The sequence below is a fragment of the Rhopilema esculentum genome, unplaced genomic scaffold (genome assembly GCF_057945365.1).
Source record: "Rhopilema esculentum isolate cy_ngs unplaced genomic scaffold, ASM5794536v1 HiC_scaffold_36, whole genome shotgun sequence".
NCBI classification, from domain to species: domain Eukaryota; kingdom Metazoa; phylum Cnidaria; class Scyphozoa; order Rhizostomeae; family Rhizostomatidae; genus Rhopilema; species Rhopilema esculentum.
Window position 1 is genome coordinate 1,549,724 of NW_028300847.1, and position 23,210 is coordinate 1,572,933.

Here is a 23,210-nt window from a genome sequence, read left to right on the forward strand (position 1 = left end):
GCATCACAATCAACTACACAAATTTAGTATTTCAACTTTGAAAGTTCATTGTCATAAATTTATGAAAGCAATAAGATTACAAGGCTTGTCCCGTAACATTTTTGAATGATGGTCTTTATTGAGATTATTTATTCGGTCAAGTAGTAGCTGGACGATCTAATCAAGTTGCATCTGCAGAAAATACAAAGGAGAATACAAAGGAGAGCAAAGGCAACTAACTTTAGTTGATGTAGCAGATAAAATAGCAGAAAGGGGCACGTGACGATGTACTTTTATTAGATTCAACATATTCAACAAAAGTTACCTCCAAAGATGTGACAACCGTCAAAATTTGAAATCTTTAAGTTTATTAATCTTTAAGTTATTAAACACTGACGCTCCGAAAACAAAGGAACAATCAGTCCTTAGTGCGTTGTCAGCTAAAATCTTAGAACTGTAATCATCCTTTTGCTAGGTGTGGTTGAAATGGTTTGCACGGGAAAAAACATTGCAATTAACAGTAGCAATTACACAAACACATCCTGTTCGGGTGGCACACGTGTAAGAACTGACTTATATGGTGCAGGTTAATTTTTCTTATACACATCGCAGCAAATCAAGCAGCCGTAAATTCTAGACTTCCATGTTCTCCTCCTGGTTCTTTCTTCTGAACTGTAGACGAAGGCACTTTGAGCAGCTCCTATCCTTTCTGCACTTCTTATGATAAACAGACTGACAGCGATGACACTAGAACGACAGAAGGCAGCTTAAACAACGATAGAAAGATTTTATTAAGAAACAATTTCGTCAACGGGTTAAGGGAGGGGGGGGGAGGTGGATTTTTCTGCGCGAATTTTGAATGTTTTCCCAGAAATGTACTCTATTCCAATTCTAATCAAACATTAACATTCAAGAAGAGAGAATTAAACTATTTGACGCTCTAACAGTAAAGTAGATTAACAGATATAACTTAAACTTTCTGACTTATTAAAAAGAAATTAAGGAATTTTTTGAGTGAGAATTGGGCTAAAGATCTACAAACTCCAACAACGTAGAAACATTTTCAAAACTTCCCGACAAATTTGGTGCTTAAGGAGTTAACTAAATTGATAGTCTATGAAAATAGGTTCCAAGGGGAAAAAGTTCAGCAAGAAGAAAAGTACTTACCTGAACAGTTGTAAGAACTTCAAACGGATAAATGATCTTGTCACTACTGCAGAGCTCGCATATGAATCCTTTTTGACTACAAAGCTAGAAAAAACAACATTTTTAACTTTTTTTCTATTATAGGACAGTACAGAACTTCAATAAGTAAAAAGAAAATTTGCAATAGCAACCATTAATTTATTTATCATAAAGGCTGTCACATAAGGGATCTTTTCTGTTGTCTCAACGGGTGGGTGAATCTTTTGCTCTAATGACCAACTGACTGCAAAATACAACCAATATAGAAAAATATCACCAAAAAAAAATTTCTTCTTACCGTGCACTTGTACACATGCTTCGTGAAAAAGGATATAATTTTTCGTAGATGGTTGGTAAGTTGCCCAGTGTGAACTTGAACCAAGTCCTGGAAGAAAACGTTTGAAAAAAATAAAGAAGAAATAGGATTGTGTGTGTTCATGATGGCTAAGAGAGGTGTAAGGAAGGAAAATTAAAGTTGAAGTATAAAATAGCTACAACCTTTAAGTAGCCAAAGCATGGTTTTCAAGCAAATAAACTTGAAGCACATGGCCTCAAAATTTTTACGAAAGAAAGAGAAGGTTATAGAAACAAGGCCTTTGCTTTTCAAAGAAATTGACATCGAAAATGCATCCTTTTCTCTCGCTTTTATTGGGAACAGTTTTCTCTACTACTAAGTCTTACATAAGGCCCACCGAGAGAAGTAGAAGTTACACTCTTTCGATGGTCACAGCGAAATACTAAGCAGGGGGGTAGCAAGTAGGGCGCCAAGGAGCCGGTGCACCCAGTAACAACCTGAGCTATGCCAAAATATTCGGGTTTCACCGTAAAGCCCAATCTCCAGTGAGAAAAAAAACTGCGAAATGCGAAAAAGTTCGCGCGAAATACGTCTTAGGCATGCGCAGTAATCTTTTGCTGGGATTTCTCGCGAAGAATTTCTCTGCGAAAAAAAGTTAAAATGAGTTTAACTTTTTCGCTTTTCGCTTGCGAAATCCTTCAACAGCCAATCATATTCCGTGTTCTTTTGTCACGCTTCCAAACTTTACATTCCAATGTCGTGAGGTCATTAAAAGCATTCAAAGGAATTTTTCGCAGCGAAATTTCGCAAGATTTTTTCTCACTGGAGATTGGGCTTAACAAAAATTTAACTGTACCACTTCCTTCTAATGAAAAATTCAAATGTAAGTCAAGGGTGGTGAGGATGTTTTAATAATTAGTAAGCAATTACCAATGCCGAGTATTGATGAATATCATCGCACAAGTATTCTCTTGGCCATAATCTGAAAAAAGATGAGGTTGAAGCATCAAATGGTTTCTTCTATGATTTATTCCACTGTTATTGTGAGATTACTGGTTGTTGGTTACTGGTTATTGCGACCTCATACGGCAGTGTACCGTGTTTTCTAACATTCTGCAACAGGATTCAAGGTATTGAAAACCTAATCAGTTTTCCTTTGACTTCTTTTACGTACTGCAATTCTGTTATAATATTGACTATTTGAAGAATCTATTAAGAACAACAGATGTATCTTTGAATTGATAAAAGATGCCCTAAGCTCTACATCGATTTATCGATTGTGTTTCACTGTAAAATAAGTTATACCCACCGTTTTCGAAAATCTTCAGCTACATCATTCTTGCATGTTAGGATGAAACCCTTCAAATGCTGCAACTGGATTCTTAAAATCTGCGAAAAAAATTAGCTGCTATCATTTATATTAGATGGCTGTAATTCATAAAAAATACCAATACACAAAAACCAAGACACAACTTTTTGTTTGGGGGGGGGAGGGGCAGCCCTGATAAATAAGTATCACAACAGCAACATATCCAATTTCCATATTTTACTTGCGCAATTTAAGTTTTTCGAGAGTCCCCCACTATCTCGGTCCTTGCATAGAAGGTCTTAACCCAAAGTGAGCATTTAATCCTTCCAAATGTCCTTCCAAATGTTGAAATTTCAAAGATTTAAATTTGAGTCTGTTGTGATTTCTCGTTCTGTAAGTACTGGGCTCTATAAATGCTTTTTCTGAACAATTTCTTGTATTCGCAAAAATCTTGCCCTAAGAGAAGAAATTTTTGGGTAGTAAAAAGAAGGAGAGCAAAAGAACATGCCCTTAGAATAGCTTGGGAAAGACAAATTCTAAAAAAGGGTATTAAAATGTGGCTGTGCAAATTTGTACTTATTGCATTGCAGGGGAGCCAACTTGTGAATACAAGCCTGCAAACTGAATGTTTAATAGCATTAAATGCATAAAATATAGGAATAAAGCACTGTCTTATTTAACGTAGAGGACAGAAGACAACGGTGAAAGAAAATACCTCTTCAGGGAACCTTTCCGCACTCTCTTTCTCCCAACTTCCTAGTAGTTCATTTAGAAGTTACAAACGAAATCATTTGAATCATAGTCTCTAAAAACTACTGCTGCACACAAACCTTGACCTCATTCAGGTTTGGAACAGCATTGTACAGCGTGGGGTTGACTTCATCGATGTGAAACAAAGGTTCTTCTTCAATCTTCATCAAGAATGATTTAGTAACCTTGGTTACTGGAATCAAAGAGATAAGTATTCAACATCTCTATTGAATTCAATGTGTCTTCTAGTGAGGGAAGTTGACCAAATTACTTCCTGTTAGTTATAGGAAATAATTTTGTGGCAGGAAAAAGCTCCTTAGTTTCGTGGGAAAACTAACCAATATGATTCAGGGGGAGATCAATGCGGAAAAGTTGAAGCGCTGCAGGATTGATTTGATATGTTCTTAATTCCCGATAAGAAGAAAGTTGAGAAAAATTATGTTTTTAGTTTAAAAGCATCAATCTTACACTCTTTTCTTTTTATAAGAATAATTTTATCAGAACACGAGCCTCGAAATTGGTCAAAAGTTAAGAATAAATTAAGAACAAGCTGGGGCTGAGCTACTGTAAAATTTTGAACAACGTTTTATCTAAAAAAAAAAGAGTTTTAGCTATGTGTGGGTGTTTTTCCGGTGAATATTCAAACTTTGGCAAATGAAGGTTGTCTCACTCACTTTGTTGGCAAATGAGGCTTGAAAACCTTCCTAAAGCGAAAAAGCTAGCAATCGCACTGCTTACAACCTATCAATTTAAGAAAAAATTAAAAACAATCCAGCCTCGGGTTTTCGAAAGAATTAAGAACAGTCTGCCTGAACTTTAATTCACTGGTTCTTATAAAAAGAAAGAATGAAGTTGAAATAAAATACAATCCAACAAATTCTTTGGTTTGTTGACAAATATCTTTCCAAAGCCTCTCACAATTGTTGACAACAATTTTTGGCAAAAAGGTCACTGTTTTGAAATGCAAATAACACATCAAAAGCTTGACAACATAATATCCAGCTTTTTCCAATATCTTTGACCCAGGCAAGAAAATACTATCTACATCTAAGAAGTAAAAAGGAAGTTGAGTATTGCTTAGCCGCCTATCCAGCGATCTCAATACCCAAAGCGTCAGCTGATACTTTTTCAGATAATTGTAAAATTCAAAATGTAGCTGTAAAATCGTCCATTACGTGCCAAGAAAATAGTAAGTGGCTTGTATCACCCATTATTCTGCAGAGATCGATGTAAAATGGTAGATACATTACACCATTACACCCTTTGCATTTGACAAACCTTTGCAAAAGCTACTAAAGTACTTCTTAGTGAGTTTTATGAAACGAAAATCTGATTTCGCCTAATATGCTGCCCCAGACGCTTACCTTCATCCAGCCATCTTTTAACGAACAGTTAAATAAAACAAACAAATTTGTAGCTCAAACTGAATCCTGAATGCAATCATCAAGAGAAAAAGCAGAACTGGTAGCTATTGGTAAAGAACTTTCGTTGATAAAATTAAACAAAATGAGGAATCCCTTTTTTATGTTACCGCTGCAGAAGTAGGAGAGCAAGAACAACAAAGGTTATACAAGAGGTCAAAAAAGAGCAAATAAGAGGGTAGTTATAAAATCGCATTTTGTAGAACCTCATACAAGAAAACTTTTGAATATCGAGTGATTCGCTGCTTAAAGAATGCTCAGGGATGCCAAATCATATTTTCCAAACGCGGCTGATTGACTTCAAGACCCTGGTATGGCTGGCGAACGCTGCATTTTTAACAGAATCGACAAGTTCTCTGGATGTTTAGTGGGCAGAGTAGGATAATTCAATTTGGCAGGAAGCGAAAGAGAACGGCAGTACTCGTCGTATTTCCATGATATGACAAAATTATATTGCATCTAGTTTGAGGCAACTTACACGATTTTAACATTAAAAGAAACCGAGCTCGACGCCTAGTTGGTGAAGTTTCTTATTTTTGGATCTCATTTGATTGAATTGTGGTGTTAAAAGTTCATTAATAGTTCCTTAATCTAACTGCAAATTTGGTGCCTTGAAAATTGCACAAAGTACAGTGAAATTCTGGATTAGTGTCCCTAGATTCTCTAGCTAGAAAACAAGGTGAAAAGCAAAAAGCTTTTTAGTTTACCTCAATCGTAGTTGAAAACAAAATACCAAAACACCAAATGTTTAACAGCATAACATCAAGCATTTATGTTCTTCGTTTCTTTTTTTCCTGTCTCCTTCTCTCATTTAACCGCTCTATCCTTTCAACTTTTTCTTTTCTTTTTGTCCTTCGTTTTGCTTTTCTCCTTATTTCTTAAAAAGACATTCAATCTACTCCTGGCCAGCACAGCCACCAGCTCAATGACGATACATGGGAAATAACATCAAACCTATATATTATTCGAAAGGAACATCGAGGCTGCAGAAATAAGGTAGAAAATTGGGAGATCACAGTAAGAAATGGGTACACCAAGACAGACACAGAGCAAAAGTTCAGAGAACAAGTCATTAGCCACTGCAAGAATCTACATACGCAGTCAACTATAATGTATTTTATCAGTAAACGATGGAATGAAATTGGAACAAAACCGTACCTTTGTAAGACTTGAAATCCCAGTTGTGTATTATTTTGGCAGGAATAATGTGCTCTTCGTCTCCATGACATTCTATACAATAATAGCTACAAAGTAAACGGGCCTTCGTGACATAATTGAGTGTAAGTAACAGAAAAGCGTTTCGTCAAGACTGATTGCCTGTTTAGATTAGTAAAAACGCAGTTTTACCAAGCTCGGTTTGCTTTAACTTTCTCTGAGTTCAAATTTGGAAAATTTCCGAAATTTCCAAAAATAATCAAGGCAGATTGCTTTGAAGACCAATTTCTGATTAAATTTTAACCTTCATAAAGTTAAAACAGTTTAAAGCATATCAATACCACTAGCACGCAAGCAAAATCTTGGATTCCAATCCATAACAGAGTTCAGATTATAGTTGAATTGACAGAAACACAAGGACGATGAAAGAAACACAAGGCCAGCTTCTTTGAAGCAAAAAATCTTCCACAAGAAGTTAAAGATGGGCGCGGCGAAAATAGCGAACCCAAACAGGGATCATATTTTGCTTAATTCCATATTCTTAGGAGAGCGTTCCTTGACCCCAGGTGACCTTTGATTCTTTTATACAATAAAAAAACTCCTAGGCGTGTATGACACAAGGTTTAATTGGGTTATCCCATCCGGATTCCCTAGTTTTGCCAATGTGCCCTACGGCTTGCCCTCAAAAAATTGATATTTATTTATGCTCTTTTGAAACACTTCGATTTTTGAGACTCGAGGAAAGTTTCCGCTTTCAAATAAAAAAGATAAAATATTTCATCTTGATATAATTTTAGCTCTTTGAGAATATGTTCAGGATATATTGAAGAAACTGTGCATTCAAAAATCGAAATTTAGTATAAATTTTTCCAAGTAATTGTGTATTCGAAATCCTGTTGCCTTAGCAATGAGCATTGAATGTAAAACGATTGCATCGCAGACTACCTTCTCCCAATATAAATTGATATATTCCGAACATCCCGCACATCCCGCGCATCCCGCACATCCCGCGCATCCCGCACATTCCATAGGACTCGCTTCCTCAAATATGGTCAGCAAAGGATCTGAGCTTTGCCACGGGGCAACGGATTACAATTGTTTGGGCCTGGTTGATAAGATTCAGAACCATGGCCAAATTACAATGGTTTGATAAGAAAAAGGTTGATCTTGCACATTAAGAGCCATTTTATCGTTTCCTAAAGGGTTATAGGCTCAATAAGAGTTTTCTGCTAAAATAATCTGAATTGTTTGTAAAGATAGAATCCTTTACCTCGATCAATAAAGGATAAATGAATAGATTAAATTATAAAAAAAACAATATTTCCTAAGAACTGTTGTAACGATAGATATAAATGACTAAATGTCAAAGTCTTTATGACGCTGTAACTATTCAAAATATTTCGCTCAACATTTTCAATTTGGAGTGATTATAAATGACCTACCCGCCATCGTAATAGCAGACTCTGTATGGTCCATAAACTGGAAAGAGATTGATCGAATCAATTGGTTATTTGTTTACAAAAGCTATAAACATGTGAGGAATATGACGAGCAATTAATGAAATATGTCACATTTTAATCTACTGGGCGAAATAAGAATAACTTGCTGCATTTAATCAGTGGTAAATTCGATAAGATGGCTGTTTGGTAAGAAGATATCCCAAAGTCCTTCCCACAACCACCTCAGCAGATAACACAACGTCTTTACAATGTACAATGTTAGCTTCTTGTCCAGTCTAAACGCATAGAGGAGCTGGTATTCCCACAACGCTGAAGTACAACGTCAGTTTCGCAACAGTTTAACGAGCAATAAACTCACTTAGCCCAATTGGTCTTCCACAGCCAGCGCATTGAAAACTCTGTTTGTCAAGCCCTCTTTCTAAACCAATAACAGTAACGTGGTCCAGAAGGCATTGTGTTCTCTGTCAAGGAAAAATAGGTAGTAGTTGTCAATTTGGGATTAGGCATTATTACTGTATTGATTCGAATGCGATTGCGACAATCTCGCAATCAAAAACCGGTGTATTGGCTGAAAACCAGGAGGAGCATGAGAGCTGTGACAATGAACAAGTAAGTTTCAACACGACCAATATGAATGTCATTTTACAATGATCCTCGCAATACATGATCTGTTTCTTTACAATCACCCTTCTCTCGGCAGAGAGCACCTCCCTTTTTGCACACTGGGTGTTAACGTATGCAATCTATATAATAATATGTATGCAATGTGTTAATGTATGCAATCTATATCATATAATGTATGCAATGTGTTAATGACTTTTAAAACCATCCCTGGAGATCTCCCCGTAGCCAGAGCAGTTGTTTTATATGTTTCCAGGTAAACTGGAAAATCAATTTTAACAAACTGCAAATTTTACGTAATCACAACTGCGGTTTTACGTAGACATGATACAAAGTTGATAAAATACTACCTCGTCATTGTGCTCAGATTTGAGTGATGAGCTTGGAGGCACAACCTGGAACGCAAAAGTGAGAGTGGACAAGACTTTAATAACTCAAAAAGCAACTCTTAAAGAAGAACACCAAAAACATATTGCTATTGAAAAAGGATAAAAAGACTGAAAATTGTGAAATTTAACAGAGATTTTCTGCACATTGTCTACTAGTAGAAATCAGCAACCTTTCAATAATTGTTTGTTAAAGAAAAATAAATTGATACCCTGACTTGAAAATCACCTTGCACTTAAAAATTCAACAGCATGTAACTATTTTAATAGTTATTTAATCATTATTTCAATGCAGAAAATATCATAAAACTTGAATTTTATTTTAATTTTTCATCAATTTTTTTAATTAAACAGACAGTGTATAGCAAATTATGTCTCTTTCAGTGTTAGGTGTTAAGATTCTGATGACTGAACCAGAGCTGCAAAATATATTTTCTTTCTGGGAACCTGGGAAACAGGACACAAATTTTCTGTTTGTGAAATTATTGTGTACTATAGCTCTACCAATAGTATGCACACATTTTTACGCAAGGGCTTCTAATTCATTGGTTCTAGAGAAAATTTCCAATAAAATATCTAATTCAGTTGTTTGCATATTATTTTGTTTTTGTCGAATATTGACCATGAGAAAAAATAAACCAAAACCAAATGAACCAAATGAACCAAAACCAAATGGGGATATGTTTACTGACTGGCAGAAAACTTCAACATAGATGGTGCTCTCCACAAATTCCTGGTGTTTGGGAAAGGTAATAGATGCCAGCTTTAGGGAAGATGCATCTGGTTACCTGTCTATACATGTCAGCCAGCTTTTTTAGCCTTTCATTTCATATGATTGGTACACATGTCAGCAAGATATTTTACATTAATAAATGATAACATCTCAATATTCAAAGGACAAATATGGTCTTGAAAAAACCAATGGTGTAATTTAGTATCAATAAAAAACTTTTCCAAGTCTGCTAAGAACTCAATCAAGTCTCAACACTTTGCCAAATCTATCAAGTCCTCAGTCAAGACTCAAGTCAAGTATTGTATTGCTAGCAGAAAGAAAACTTGTGTAATTTTGTAATTTTCATAGCTTTTGATCTGAAAAAATCCAAAATCGTAGCCTGATATAAGGCAACTGAAACAGCACTTTTCAAGGCACATAGATTGCCTTCCTCAGGTCTGCAGCTTTATCTGTTATAAAAGTCCTGGACAAGGAAGCTGAAGGTTGCTTCCAAGTTTTACGATTTTTTTATGATATTTGACAAAGGAGTAATAATTTTTACAAAAGTTTCAAAAATAAATGTATAAAATTTTATATAAAATTTTTATTTGTATATATAGACTTTGATTTGTTGTGAAAAAAATCAAGAAAATTTTTTTATTAATGCAAAAGACAGCTGTTTTTATCAAGTTTTGCTGAAAATTGTCTGCCAAGTCAAAAAATTTTCTGGGAATCTAGTTCCCAGGTTCCGATACTTTTGCAGCTCTGGACTCCAAGGCCAAGTTTCTCCTTGAAATGTTATTGGTGTTCTTTTTTCTGTTTTTTTTCGCAATTAAAAGAGATCTAGAGACCTTACCAGTTTATTTATTAATCTATATTATTAAATTATAACTTACCCTGATTTCTATGAAGTCAAACTTTCGATAAATCGTTAGTTTAGTATTATTGTTGGCAATTACAACTTTTCTTAATTGTTTTGGAAAACAGGAGAAGCTAAATAAATTGATTGCAAATTTTAAACTTTGTCTCACAAAAATTTTCCCATAAGTTTCTTCTTGGTGATGATTTTGATTTTGCCTGTATTTTCATATGAAATTGAAATCTATGATAATTAATAAAGCCTTGCGTCTTGAAGCATACTAGAAAACTTCAAAACAAAACTTGGAATGTTACAGGGATAAAAATTTGGCAAGAATAATTTTTCAATATCGACATATAAGTCACAAAATCGCCCAGTAAGCATAAATGCATTTTAATGTGAATGTTTGTCAATTCGCAATCAAATGTTTTTATCTTAGTACTGATGAATGTGATACGTAAACTGGTTCCTGGAAATATTGACAACTCCATCATCAGGATATATGGTCTCAAAAGGCAGCTGACACAACCGCCACCAAGACCTTGACTGGAATTTGAATTTTATTTGCCAACAAACAGCAAAAGATGGAATTGAAATAACAGGCACCTAAATGTATGGTACCTTGAAACTAACTGCAGAAGTTAAAAGTATTTATAAAACGCTACAAAAACTTAAATAACTAGGAGTTTAAGTAAAATTATATAAGGAAAAAACAACTTTTTACTAACGATGTATAGAGCATTGCCCGTTATCAAGTGAGGTGTAAAAACTCAGTTTGTCAAGTATGAACTTGCTTTCATTTCCAGAATATATTTGCGATTACGTCGGAGCCAGTTTTGATATAAAGCTGGGCAAAGATTATTCATATTTTAAACAATCTTTTGGCGGTACAAAACTTGTAAATGGCTTTGAAAAAAGCAAACATTTAGTAAACTAAAGGTTTTCGTCTGACACTCTTCAGAGTTTAAAACGTCAGAACATGGATCGAAAACTCTACGCTAAGAAATATATATACCAAGTTGTGGATCGAAATAGGCCAATCAGAAACACGAGCACACGACCTATTCATATTTTCTTTAATACCAATATGCTAAAGAAAAATAATAGCTGGTTCTGGTAAATGAATTTATCATCAAAAAGCCATTTTCAGTTGCGTTTGCGTTTCCCTTGTCTATCTTCTTTTTAAATACATTAGATTAAAAATAGTTTGTCGAAAGGCCTATTCGCAACTTTCTGTCGGCAAATGCTCGGTTTAATCTTCCGTTCACCAGCCTGTCGTATTTTTAAATTCACACGGCATAATTTCTTTCTAACTTTTTTCATTACAAAGATTTTGAAAAATAGATAAAGATTACATACCTCATAATTCATGTCATGGATATTAGAATCTAAAAAGAAAATAAATTAAAGAACGTAAAACTGATAAATATCAGTAACAAGGCTAAAATCATCGTTTATTTTTGGCTTGAAATAATTTTTCAATAAACAATTGTTTTTCTGAATTCCTATCTTGGTTCATTACACGAGTTAAGTGATATTATTCAAATGATATTGTTAGTATCATTTTACGGCCTTTATACATTATTACATACATCATATTAATGATATCATTACAATCATTACACGAGCTAAATGACATAATTTAAAAAAATATTGTTTAATGAGCTTAATCATCATACTTTTACGATATAAAGGAAATTATTACACGAGTTTATGATATTATAAAAATGATATCAATGATAGCGTTAGAAAAAAGTTAGTGATATTATATGCATGATATTAATATAATTTTTTACAATTTAATGCACATGAAAAGTGAAAAACGTACCTTCTGAAGGAGATAATGGACATGGTTGCTGGAAGAAGAAAAAGTAAATGTAAAGAAAAATTCAGGAAGATAAAGGTGAAATGCTTTGAGGGATATCTCATTTGAGTCAATATTGCTACAGTCGTTACTGGTGTACCTTGAGATGGGCCTAGCCAAGACGGGCATGAACACAAGTATGGAAATTCTCAATAAGGCAGTCTCAATTGTAGTATACTTTATTTTTATTTACCAAGTAAGACTAAGAGTGTGACTTGACATAACTACCCGAAAGGCCAAGAGCACGACGAAAAACTGACCTTCAAACATCTGTTCCTTTTCGACAAGAGTTGGTCTGACTTTAGGCTTGATAGCCACAACCCCATCCCTGCCACAAAATTTTATCGGTGGGCGATGGAAGGGTGACAAGATACTCCGTAGATACTATTTGCTAGCTTTTTGTGAATATTATAGCAAAAAGCAATGTGAATTCAGGGGAAAAGATATAAAATACTCCCTCTCTGTTTCCGATATGGCATGTAAAATATTACTCTCTGACTCTATGCAATGGTTGCTTTGAAAACACGACAGTGCTAGCATGTAAAATTGACAACTGTGTTACCTTCACATCTATAGGGGAAGAAATTGAGAAATCCATCTTTTTCTCGTACAGCAACGGGGTCTGGGCCATTAACGGTGTTGGAGCACCATATGTCTGCAGCAATGAATTGAAACTGGGCTGGTCTGGCATGGCATCAGTTGAGGACAAGCCATCAGTCAGTGAGTTAAAAGTGTCGGTATTGTCATTCTTTGGCGTCTCCGGTGCTTCGCCTGGCTCTGACTCAAAAGTTGATGACCAACCGCTCCACGTGTCTTCACCAAGTGACAGCCTGTTACCCACGGTCTGCACAATACTACTTGATTGCTCATAAGAGGACGAGGAAAGTGTGCTTATACCAGTGTTTGTATCCCCAGAGGTGGCAGATTCTAGTGATTCCGTAGTGGTAATCGAGTTTGAGGGTGGCTGTATAGCAATCAGATGAAAGATAAAACATCTTAAGATCCTAAAATGGGACCTCTTGATAGAAATTTCAGGCACAGCAAATTTAAACGGAATATAACAAGTAAACAGAGTATGCCTAACTCAAGGCTTTCCTATACTTGCTAATAGTAAACTTTTTCGAAATAATAGTGATAATGATCTCTAATAAAAGGATAGTGAAGGGTTATTGAAATAGAATTTCAAATTCGCTACCTACGGCGTTGATACCTACAACGCAGGTACGGTGTATAAATATTGATGAATTTCTATACATCGCCTGGAAACATAATGCGCTGTGAAAGGTGGTTAGGAAAGTTATAACAAAAACTCACTCTGCCAGGTTCGCTTTTGGTGTCTACATCTGAAGAGGACCTGCTCCGATTTGGGGATTGCTCCGAATATGTAAATGAGCCTGACTGCAAACGACTCTCCAGCAGACCTTAAAACACATACATTATCGTTTATATAGTCGCTATTTCTCTTAAAACCTTGGTATCAATGCAAGGGGGATGTAGCGTAATCTATTCAGCGTTGGATCGGCGAAAGATCGCCATTGAGTAAATTTTGATGAAAACACGTTGTTGCTGATAGCTCTCAAATTTTTTGGTATGTCCAATGGCTGACGCATTGCAATGTCGTCTTTTCTTATGTTATATAAAAACCAAGCAAGATAGAAAAATGGAATGGTGTTGCATGGATAGAACGTGTCTAGGACACAAACGCCAAAGGGTAACGGCACTACCGACAAACTCTCTTGCCTTGAGATTGATATTACCGAAGTTACTTTTTTCGACGAGCCTGAATATTATAAAGCTCTGCAATTTCTTACTAATTATAACCTCTTTATTAACTGACTTGTTATATAGAATTCTAGTGGGAAAAAACAGCGACTAGGCCTAAAATACCACGCCACAACCTCGTCTTGAATTCATTGTTTTACTAAAAGGTTTTTAGAGCTTAAGGGCACTGTCCAGAGAAAAAGGGAGACTATACTGGACCCTACCAGACGCTTCCATGCAGCTGAACCACAGGTTTACCTAATAAAATTCAAAATTCACATGGCGTGAACTAGACTTTAGGAATTTCCACTGCTCTTACCTTGGAACGGCCTATCCATGGAGCCACTTGAGTTACTTTCCGCAGTATCTCTGCGTTTTCCCACGATAATACCCGCGAGTCTTAGAGAGTCCTCAGACCACTCATCTAGCTTTGAAGAGTTGTAATTAAGCTGAAACCGGAATTCCATCAGCCCTGCAAGTAAAAGCAAAAATGAATAAAAATGAAAGGAAACCTTTCATTTTTTTTATCCAATTAGATGAGCCAATACTTAAAGTGTTGAAAATTCAACTTTGCACTTTTCTAAATACAGATCTGTAAAAACATGCATTTGTATATACCTTCTATATAAAAAATACAACTTGCTCCCTTTTTGGATCATTGTTTCCAGGGTTTAGTTTGAATGTAATCTTTGGACAGAAACAAAGAAAAATTTCTTTATTCCTTGATGATTACCTAAAATTAAATATTTGAGAACACGCCGAGCTGCGACCTGATGTTGTAAATGTGTTTCTTTAGTGGCTTTGACCTTGTTTAAATTCATCGCGATGAACAACTTTACTCAAACATGCCGAAAGAACAACTCAACTTCAGTTTATTCCAACGATGCAACAGAGATTCGTTGGCTTGAATAGCTTTTTGATTCAAGTGCTCTTGGACGACAAATGCCCTGCAGAACGTCCATGTTTTTTTATTCACGGCATGTGATTCTCCTTTTTTCATGACGTGTTATATAGGGGTCGGAGATATATCGGGTTATAGGAAATCGCAGTATGGGATATGATGATGTTGACAGTTCGGCCTGAGCTACACAAGCTTTAGTAACACATGCTACAGATAGTAATGGGGAAGCCGAGCTGTTGAAAAAATCTTAATACTGCCTCAAAAACATTAGCCGGGGTACCAGAGAAGAAAATAATGCTGTTTTCTCCATTCACAACAGAAATACCTGCGTCATGGAAACTAAACAGCAGTTTTCCAATGAGATAAAACAATGTCACTATGAAACTGAGCGAATAATAGCGAAATCACATTGGATTCAAACAATTTATTGTAATAACGATCTCTTGCAACGCTAGGACTTAAGAAACATTTCAACAATTTTAAGCTCTCAAGGAGATTCCTAATCTTTTAATGGCATCAAATGTTCTACATCATATTTAATATATGAAAACTAGCGTTCTACTTTAAATCTCTGTCGAATTAGCCTGTTTGGGCCAACAGAGCTAAACAAAGAATCAAATTGGAGAATTAGAAATTTGCACCTTGCAAAAGTTCGATTGCTATTGGCAGAGCTTCAGTGTCCATAAGAAATGCATTTGAACTGTAGTATAGTCTGTAAGTCAATAGAATAACAAAGATCACAAATTACAGACTGCATAACTAACATAAGCGACAAGGTATGGAGCAACAAGGAAAATTGAAAAAAAAACGTAAAGGCTTCATATATTTAGAACTGGCAATCTTTTTAAAAAAAACTCTTGCGATGAGAAATTCATAGAATGAACAAAAACAGTCACTGAATAATCCACATGCAGACAATAATTTAGGACAAATTCCCCAAGCTTCAAAGATGATCACTTTTAATTTGTTTACAAAATTTCCGGTCTTTCATTAAAGCCAACTAAGCCTCGTAGCTTTCTATGATTGAAGAAGTTTATCACAGTTTATTTATCCAAAGACACATTTCTAAAAATTATGTTTAAATTCATCCACAACATCATTTATGGAATTGTGAGATTGCAAATTGACATTACGACAGTCCTATTCTTGTTTTACATACGGAATCAAACTTTATATAGTTTTTTCTTACTTAATAAAAAACATGAATATTGCTATGGTATTATGTCATGAACCTCATTAGGCACCACTGAGAATAGCCCAGACAATTGACAGTTATAAGGGAACATATATTTGCAAGGCAACCCCATCCTCACCTCATGTTTTCTCTGTTTCTATTCACAGCATCTAGATAGCTTTCAATTAGACCATCGTTTAAAGCAAGTCGAATCCAAGCCTTTGGAATTGAATATTGGAAGTTTACAATTTGAAAACTGACTATTCTAGAATCAAGAATGTTGTATTTCGATCTTTGAGGTACTATAGGAAATTCAGTGACCTATCATATGTCAGCCAAGATTCAATGCTTTTGTCCGACATTGCACCAAACACTTACACATCAATTTTTTCAACCATTAAGTGCACAAATAGGGAGGTATTCAAACGACGCAGCATTATGCTCATCCCCATAATGTCTATCTCTTGACTGTGCTTCATCGCTACTTTCTTCTCTCACTTCTATCAGAATCAAGATGACAAGATGGCCTAGCGCATTCTGCCGTCAACGTGGATTTATTAGTTTAGTTCCTTTCTTCAACATAATTTTTAACTAACTTCTATTCCAGCAAGATAAAACGACAATCAAGTTATCGAAATAAATCCATATTCTTACTCTGTTCAATCCCTTTTAATGTTTTGCTACTTAAACTAATATTGAGAAGTACAGATTAAATTTCAATTTTGTTCTGGACAAACAACAAACAGCGAAAAATGAAAAGAAGGCGCTGAAACAGTGCTATATACGAGATACGCACGCACACCCCCCAGCATGTTGGTTGATGTTTTAAACAACCCAACATTTCATTTAAAACCCAACATTTTTAATCTAGATCAAACATCACACAACATCAGAAATTTTGGGTCCTTTAAGTCATGACGGGGGCTTCTCATTACTGATGAAGGTGCTAGCATTGTCAAAATAATACGCATTTATAAAGGAGCATATAGTATACGATTTGTACCATTAATTTCTACTGTAATTCCTTCCGATCCATATGTAAAATGTGGATCAATATTGGAATTATCAGAGCCAAATAATAACACAAATAATGGCATTTTCCTAGATACAAAAGGTCAATACTTCATCAATATTGAAATGATCAGAGCCACCTAATAGCAAGAATAATGGCATGGTCCTAGATAAAAATAGGTCAATTCTTCATCAAAAGCCTAAAAAGTGATGAAAAAATCCATACCCTGCACATTCCGACCCTTGAGCTCACCACTAAATTGTTGATTTCTGATATGACGTCACTATGTGTTATTTCATTTATGATATCCCAAAAAGACTGGAATAGACAGAAAAATAGGTTTATCAATTATTTAACAATAAAAAACGATCTACATGTTTAACTTCAAGGATATATAATAAGCAAATTAAAACGGCAAGGACTGGAGATTATCAATGTTTCCATTGCAAAATTTTGAAGCCATTATAGAATTTCGCACTAGGCATTTTGCACTTAGACAAAGTTACTGCTTGCAGTCTTTAGATAGTAGAGAGGAAGGGATAGGATCCTGCATGCAGACCAATTCTTTGAATGCACATATAGGTTTGACGATTTTATTATATAGTACTTTTAGTCTGAACGTTGAGTAAAAACAAGAAGGTTTTTATCAAGAAGTCAAAGTTTTTATCAAGAAGGTATGACATATTTTCAAACTAAAGCCGTCAATTAAATGGTTTTTATCGTGACCTTTGTACTTTCAAAACGTATTGATGGAACAGATACGGATATGTGATGGAAAGTCAATTAGACAATGAACAAGATAAACATCTTCTTGTAAAGTGTCTAGAAATAAACTCAAAGAAGCAAATTTTGACCATAAAATTCTGAAGCTTCCCTTGGAAATGAATAACACCTTCTTTATCGGTTATATTTCGTAAAATAAAAATAGTTATAAAGCTCAGTATTGCTATTCTACTGTAATGTAGGCAATTATATTATCGATACTAATAGCCTTAGATAACACTTCTTCCCCTCAGTTTGAGCCACCCCTACAAAAAGCTTCACCCTAAAGGGAAAATTCTTAACCAGTTCAGCCCTAGAATGAGCATGAGTTCCAGAATCTGAAAACATTGAGAAATGCGGACTATTCAAAAACCACACTAAGAAAGAGTAAAGTCTGCGTTCAATATAAAGTTCAAAGTTACAATATGAGGTTTCAGTTTTGATATTAGATGCTTGGTATTTTGCTACCGTTATATATAAACAGCTCTAAAACGATATTTTTAGGCAGCAGCCTCCATTAATCTTTATTACTACTGTATAAGCACAAATGTAAAATGTTATAAAATTAAAAAAGCTCCTGAAAACAAATTCAGAAGATGAATTTTTTCTGACTTTAGAGTTTTCCTTATTAGGAAATGTGGACATCCACGATTATTCAAACTATTCTGAGATGGGAAAAACTTTGGCCTTCTTTTTAATTTATAATACGTACAATTGTTTTAATGTCCTCCACTCCAGATGCGGTGTGTAAAACGCCTCTCAACCCCTGAAATGAAAATTTTTAACCATAACAAAAAAGAGGAATTTTATCAAATACATAGAAAAATTCTAATTGGAAAATGGTCAAAAGTACAGATGTAGTCAATTGACAGCAACAAGACTTGAATTGACAGCAACATTAAAAACAAGTGGCAAAAAGATCAAGCACAACAAAATTGAATCATAAGGATTTTTACCAGGTAGCTTACAATAGACTATGAAATGTTATTTAAAGTTGCATGGCCTATCCTATGCAGAAAGCAAATCACATAATACAAAACCAATTAATAGCACAAGAGATGCCTAAAACAGATTATGCTAGCCAGGAATTTTAAAATGTGTTAACGACATATCTCATTGTTTCTTTACAATATGCTTGTGTTACCTAACATTGTCTATTGTAGAACCAAGCCATCCAAAACTGCAGTCAGTTGAACTCTAAAGTATTCTATAGCTGGTAGACCCATTATCAGAATATTTAAAGCAAACTTTTGGAATGTTAAGAAAGGGATACCAAAATACATAATAAGAATGAAATGCTGTTTTACAGTTCTGAAACTTTCTTTGATAACACAATAACAATAAAAGTTTTATCCTAATAACAAAACAGCATATATTTAACTCTTACAGTAGTTTTATCTTTGTATCCATGCAAAAACATTCCTTCAAGAATGGAGCAAACAAAGACTGCATCTTCTTCATTCCTGTAAATTTAAGATATGATTCCCCTATTTAGGTAAGAAGGAAGAAATGCAGGATAGGCTGTCTACTGGATTCTGGGAATCTTGAAAAGAATAATTATATGGTACAAGGTAATAGTCAGGAACTTTGCAAAACAATGAAAATAATCCTTTTTTATATAAATAGAATTTTAAAATGAATTTGATATACTATTTACTCCTTCATAACAAAAGGCAGACAGAGAAATAATATTAAATAAAAAAAGTCTGACATATATAGATAGCAATTTGAAAAACAATTGTAACTGACCTGTCAATTACATGATCTTTGTTTATATGAGTTCTTTGTAGCTAGAATAGAACAATCTGAGAATAAAATTTTGATTTGAAATTTATCTTTTGCAAATATGACTACAAATTGACAAAGTACAATATATTTGCAGACAGATAATTGATCTGACTTGTCACTTTTAAGGCTTAAAGTGCCAGAATTAAATCAAGAATGGTTAAATGTTTTGAAGAAAAATAGCAAAGAAAACACAATATGCAAATTTGCATACATCAAACCAGGTTTAGCTAAATCTTCTTTACAATTTCCCTAATTCTGTTACAACACTAAAACATGAATGTATAAATGAAAACTTAATTTGCTGAATAAAGCTCTAGAAAGGTTAGTTAAAAATCAAAGTCATACTCCAGGTTAGAATCATATAAATGTTTAGTACATAGCTCCAGGCAATTTTGCTTTCTGGCCTGCTTGTCCTGAAAATTGTTTAAATTAGGAAATTAATAAAAAGACAATTAAACCATCTCTTTCCTTAACAAGTCAATGATCATTTCTTTAAAAAGGTCCTCTAAAGTTTATGCAATCAAACTGTTACCTACTGTGCTTGAATATTTTAGAAACATATAAATTTTATACTGACTCGTTTTATTGTAGCAGCCAGTTCTTCTTTCAATAATTTCTTCGTGTGCTCATCTCTAACAAGATTATCTCTATCAACTGAAAAAAATTGAAAGAATTGAAGTTGCAAAAACACTGAAAAATAATTTATGTTTTGTTAGAAATAAACAAACCATGTATGAAAATTAATTTGTCCTTCTGAGTCGTTCCATAGAAAAATTGACACATGCAAAGAACCTCAACCTTTTAGGTTTTCTTGTTATTTAGCTAAATTATAGGTATCATTAAGATAAAGCATGGTGCTAAGTTTTATGCTAACATGGGCTTCCTTTCAAACCTCTGTATTGTTACCCCTAGAAGAGTGTAATAATAATGGTATCTTTATCAAAAATACTTTTTGACATTTCCATTTTCAGTCCATGCAGTCTTTTGAAAACTTCCACACAAAGTGGTACTGCTTTTTAGTCATACAAAATCTGTTCTTTAAGAAAGTTGGGAGGAAAAATTCAGTGTTGATTTAAACGGGGTGAACATAGATGCATAAATTGTTACCTTACACAATCAAAAGCTAAAATGTTTAGTAGGACTGACTGACTATTTACTATAGTTCTTTTTTCATTTCAAGCTTTTGTTTTAAGTAGATCTTCTGTTTGAATTTGACCTCCTTTTTTTGTTATTTCCAGCAATTTTTTACATGCTCCGAAAAATTATTATTATGGTTGATTATGGTTGACATTTTACAACACCACAAAATTGAAATCATAACATCACAAATTAGATTTACAATACCACAAAACTGCTACAAAATCATGTTAGGATAACCCCTGCCAAGACCCCATAACTTCTATCTTTTACCTGGACCATTTTTATACATAGAATACCCTAAATACTCGAATAAACCCACAGGGGCTTATTTGCAAAAATGAATTTTTGGGTGGGGTTTATTCGAGGGGGGGGGCTTATTCGAGGTGGGCTTATTCAATGGGAGGCTTATTCCCAAGTTTAGTATTTTCCTCAAAGGTCAACATAAACATGACATAATTTTCTCAATGAAATAAATTGAAAAATTACAAAAAGGCTTTTTTGCAAAGGAAGCTTAACAGTCAATAATGATTTCCTCATCCTCATCATTATAATTATCAAAAATATTGTATAGCTATTGTCCTGTGGAGGCTTTCTTGAAATAAGATATTTTTCTGCAATTATATTTCCCTCGAATAAGCCCCAATGGAATTTTTAGGTGGGGGCTTATTTGAGGGGGGGGGGGCTTATTTGCAAAAATTATTTTTTTAGGTGAGGGCTTATTCGAGGGGGAGGCTTATTCGAGCGTGGGGACTTATTTGAGGATTCACGGTTTACATAGATAAGAATCAACTAAATATAAGCATTTGATGAAAAGTGCTTTAAGTTTACTTTGACTAAAGTCATCTGCCTTATGTTAAATATTTTTTTTATTTTAATTTTTGCTGAGCCTCAGTATTCCAAGATTTTGTTTTTTTGAGCCCAAGATATTTCTTAAACTACTATTGAGTGAAACAAGGTGTCCATTTTTCTGAAGATCAAAGAAAAAAATTCAAATGTTTGTTGATGTGTTTTTTCATGATACTGACACCAGGACCAGATAAGTGCATTTCAAACATATAGCGTGAATGTCGCACCTGTTTTGCTTTCAGAAGAAATTTCAATTAAATATGGGAAGGTTTGATACCTGACTTGTCTCAGCTACCATACAATTTTGTCTAAAACTTATCATATTGAAGATGTCAACAGGATTTACAAAAAGTTAATAAAAGCAAAAGTTTCGGGGTTAAGTAAATGCTCGTGCAAATCAAAGCCAAATGTGGCGAGATGGCTGATCAATAAATTGAATATGCGTTTTACGCCCCAGAAGGGTAAAACTCAACTTACAATCAGGAGATGGAGTTCTCCCAACGACAGCCTTTCTCAGCAAATTAAACATCGTCTTCTAGCAGTTTAAAAGCAAACAGGTCTTGAATTATTTGAAATCAAGCTAGCATATATCTATTTTCAGCGAATGTGAGCATAACATTTTAAAAACATTACTATCGAAATAATCACGAAAATTTTAAGAAAGCCACAACAACAAGCACAGCAGCAACAACAGATTCTCACGCAACCAGCCGGATCATGACGTCACAAATAAAATGAATTAGAACTTTTGTACCAGAAACTTCCAAGTTCTTCCAAGTCAGTAGAACACTACTGCACATCAAATTTGGGAATGAAAATTCTTCTTCCAATATACAAAATTACAAAATCATTTAGCATAATTTTTGTAAATCTTGCGTAATTTTATGACAATTTTGGCATAATCCCGAAATTGTTTATTGTAGGTGTAATCTCGTGATATGTTAGCAAATTTTGTTAAATCAATAATCAACTGAATGTTGGTATGACAGACAGGCTTGTAAAACTACTGCATTGTGTTAAAAGATATGTACAAAGTACATTCCATCTATGCGGTACAAGAAAGGGTATTCCCGCAGCAGGTCGCGTGAAGGATTGTAAGGGTATTCACGCAGCAGATCGAGTGACGGACAACGCCTTTTGAGCATTCTTTTTCGTGAACTAGAGTTCAAAGATAATATAAGGAATAATTTCGTGGAGCATAATTTGATTTCAGTAAAAGTTTGAGTTAAAGGTTGAATAAGTCAGAATTTCTCGTTGACAAATCTACCATCGAGGGGGTATTCAAGGATTTTAAATTCGGAAGTAGTTTTGATACATTGGGAATTTTATATTGCATGTATCAACAAGCAGACTAACTTCTGTAAGATCAATAAAAATTTTAACACCAAAGCATTATAGTGTTACCCCGACCAACGCATTGCATATTGCAAATACATCAATTACAGAATAATGCAAATTGTCAATACTATCCCCCACCCCTTTAAACTATCGGATGGACCTCTCTGTGCTAATGCAGACGTGAAAATTAAGGGGGGTTTGGCCAGCCCCCTAGTTTTTGCTGAAGTGTCAGTTAAAACACAGTTTTAGCGCTTTGGTGGTAATTTTTTCTCAATTGCCGACAAATTGTGTTGTTTTTGGAGGTTCTATCCCCTCCTACCAAGTGAATTTCCGCATCTGTGCAAATGGTTACTGTATAACTCTCTTAATAACGCATACGCCAGAGGGCAGCGGGGGCAGTGGCCACCCTTGCCCTTGCGAAATTGGGGATTGTTTATCATTTTACTATTGTTTTGCAATTTTTCTTGGCGCTTTGCCCCCATTTGCCCTCTT

The 23,210-nt window shown here is 34.6% G+C and overlaps 1 protein-coding gene across 1 annotated transcript; it reads right to left on the reverse strand.

Annotated features, from left to right (window-relative positions):
- Window positions 1-267: 267 nt before the first annotated feature.
- Window positions 268-22,050, reverse strand: LOC135687985 (uncharacterized). Its single transcript, XM_065204650.2, has 23 exons — window positions 21,858-22,050; window positions 19,972-20,048; window positions 19,356-19,396; window positions 18,994-19,069; window positions 18,319-18,372; window positions 17,070-17,162; window positions 15,972-16,051; window positions 15,300-15,370; window positions 14,077-14,229; window positions 13,311-13,417; window positions 12,559-12,960; window positions 11,961-11,988; window positions 11,492-11,520; window positions 8,526-8,570; window positions 7,913-8,015; window positions 7,537-7,573; window positions 6,098-6,183; window positions 3,599-3,711; window positions 2,769-2,848; window positions 2,390-2,441; window positions 1,463-1,549; window positions 1,147-1,230; window positions 268-726 (listed from the first exon to the last, which is right to left on the reverse strand). Exons 1-23 carry the CDS (start codon window positions 21,907-21,909, stop codon window positions 613-615), a joined length of 2,064 nt encoding a protein of 687 aa, XP_065060722.2. The 5' UTR covers window positions 21,910-22,050; the 3' UTR covers window positions 268-612.
- Window positions 22,051-23,210: the final 1,160 nt, after the last annotated feature.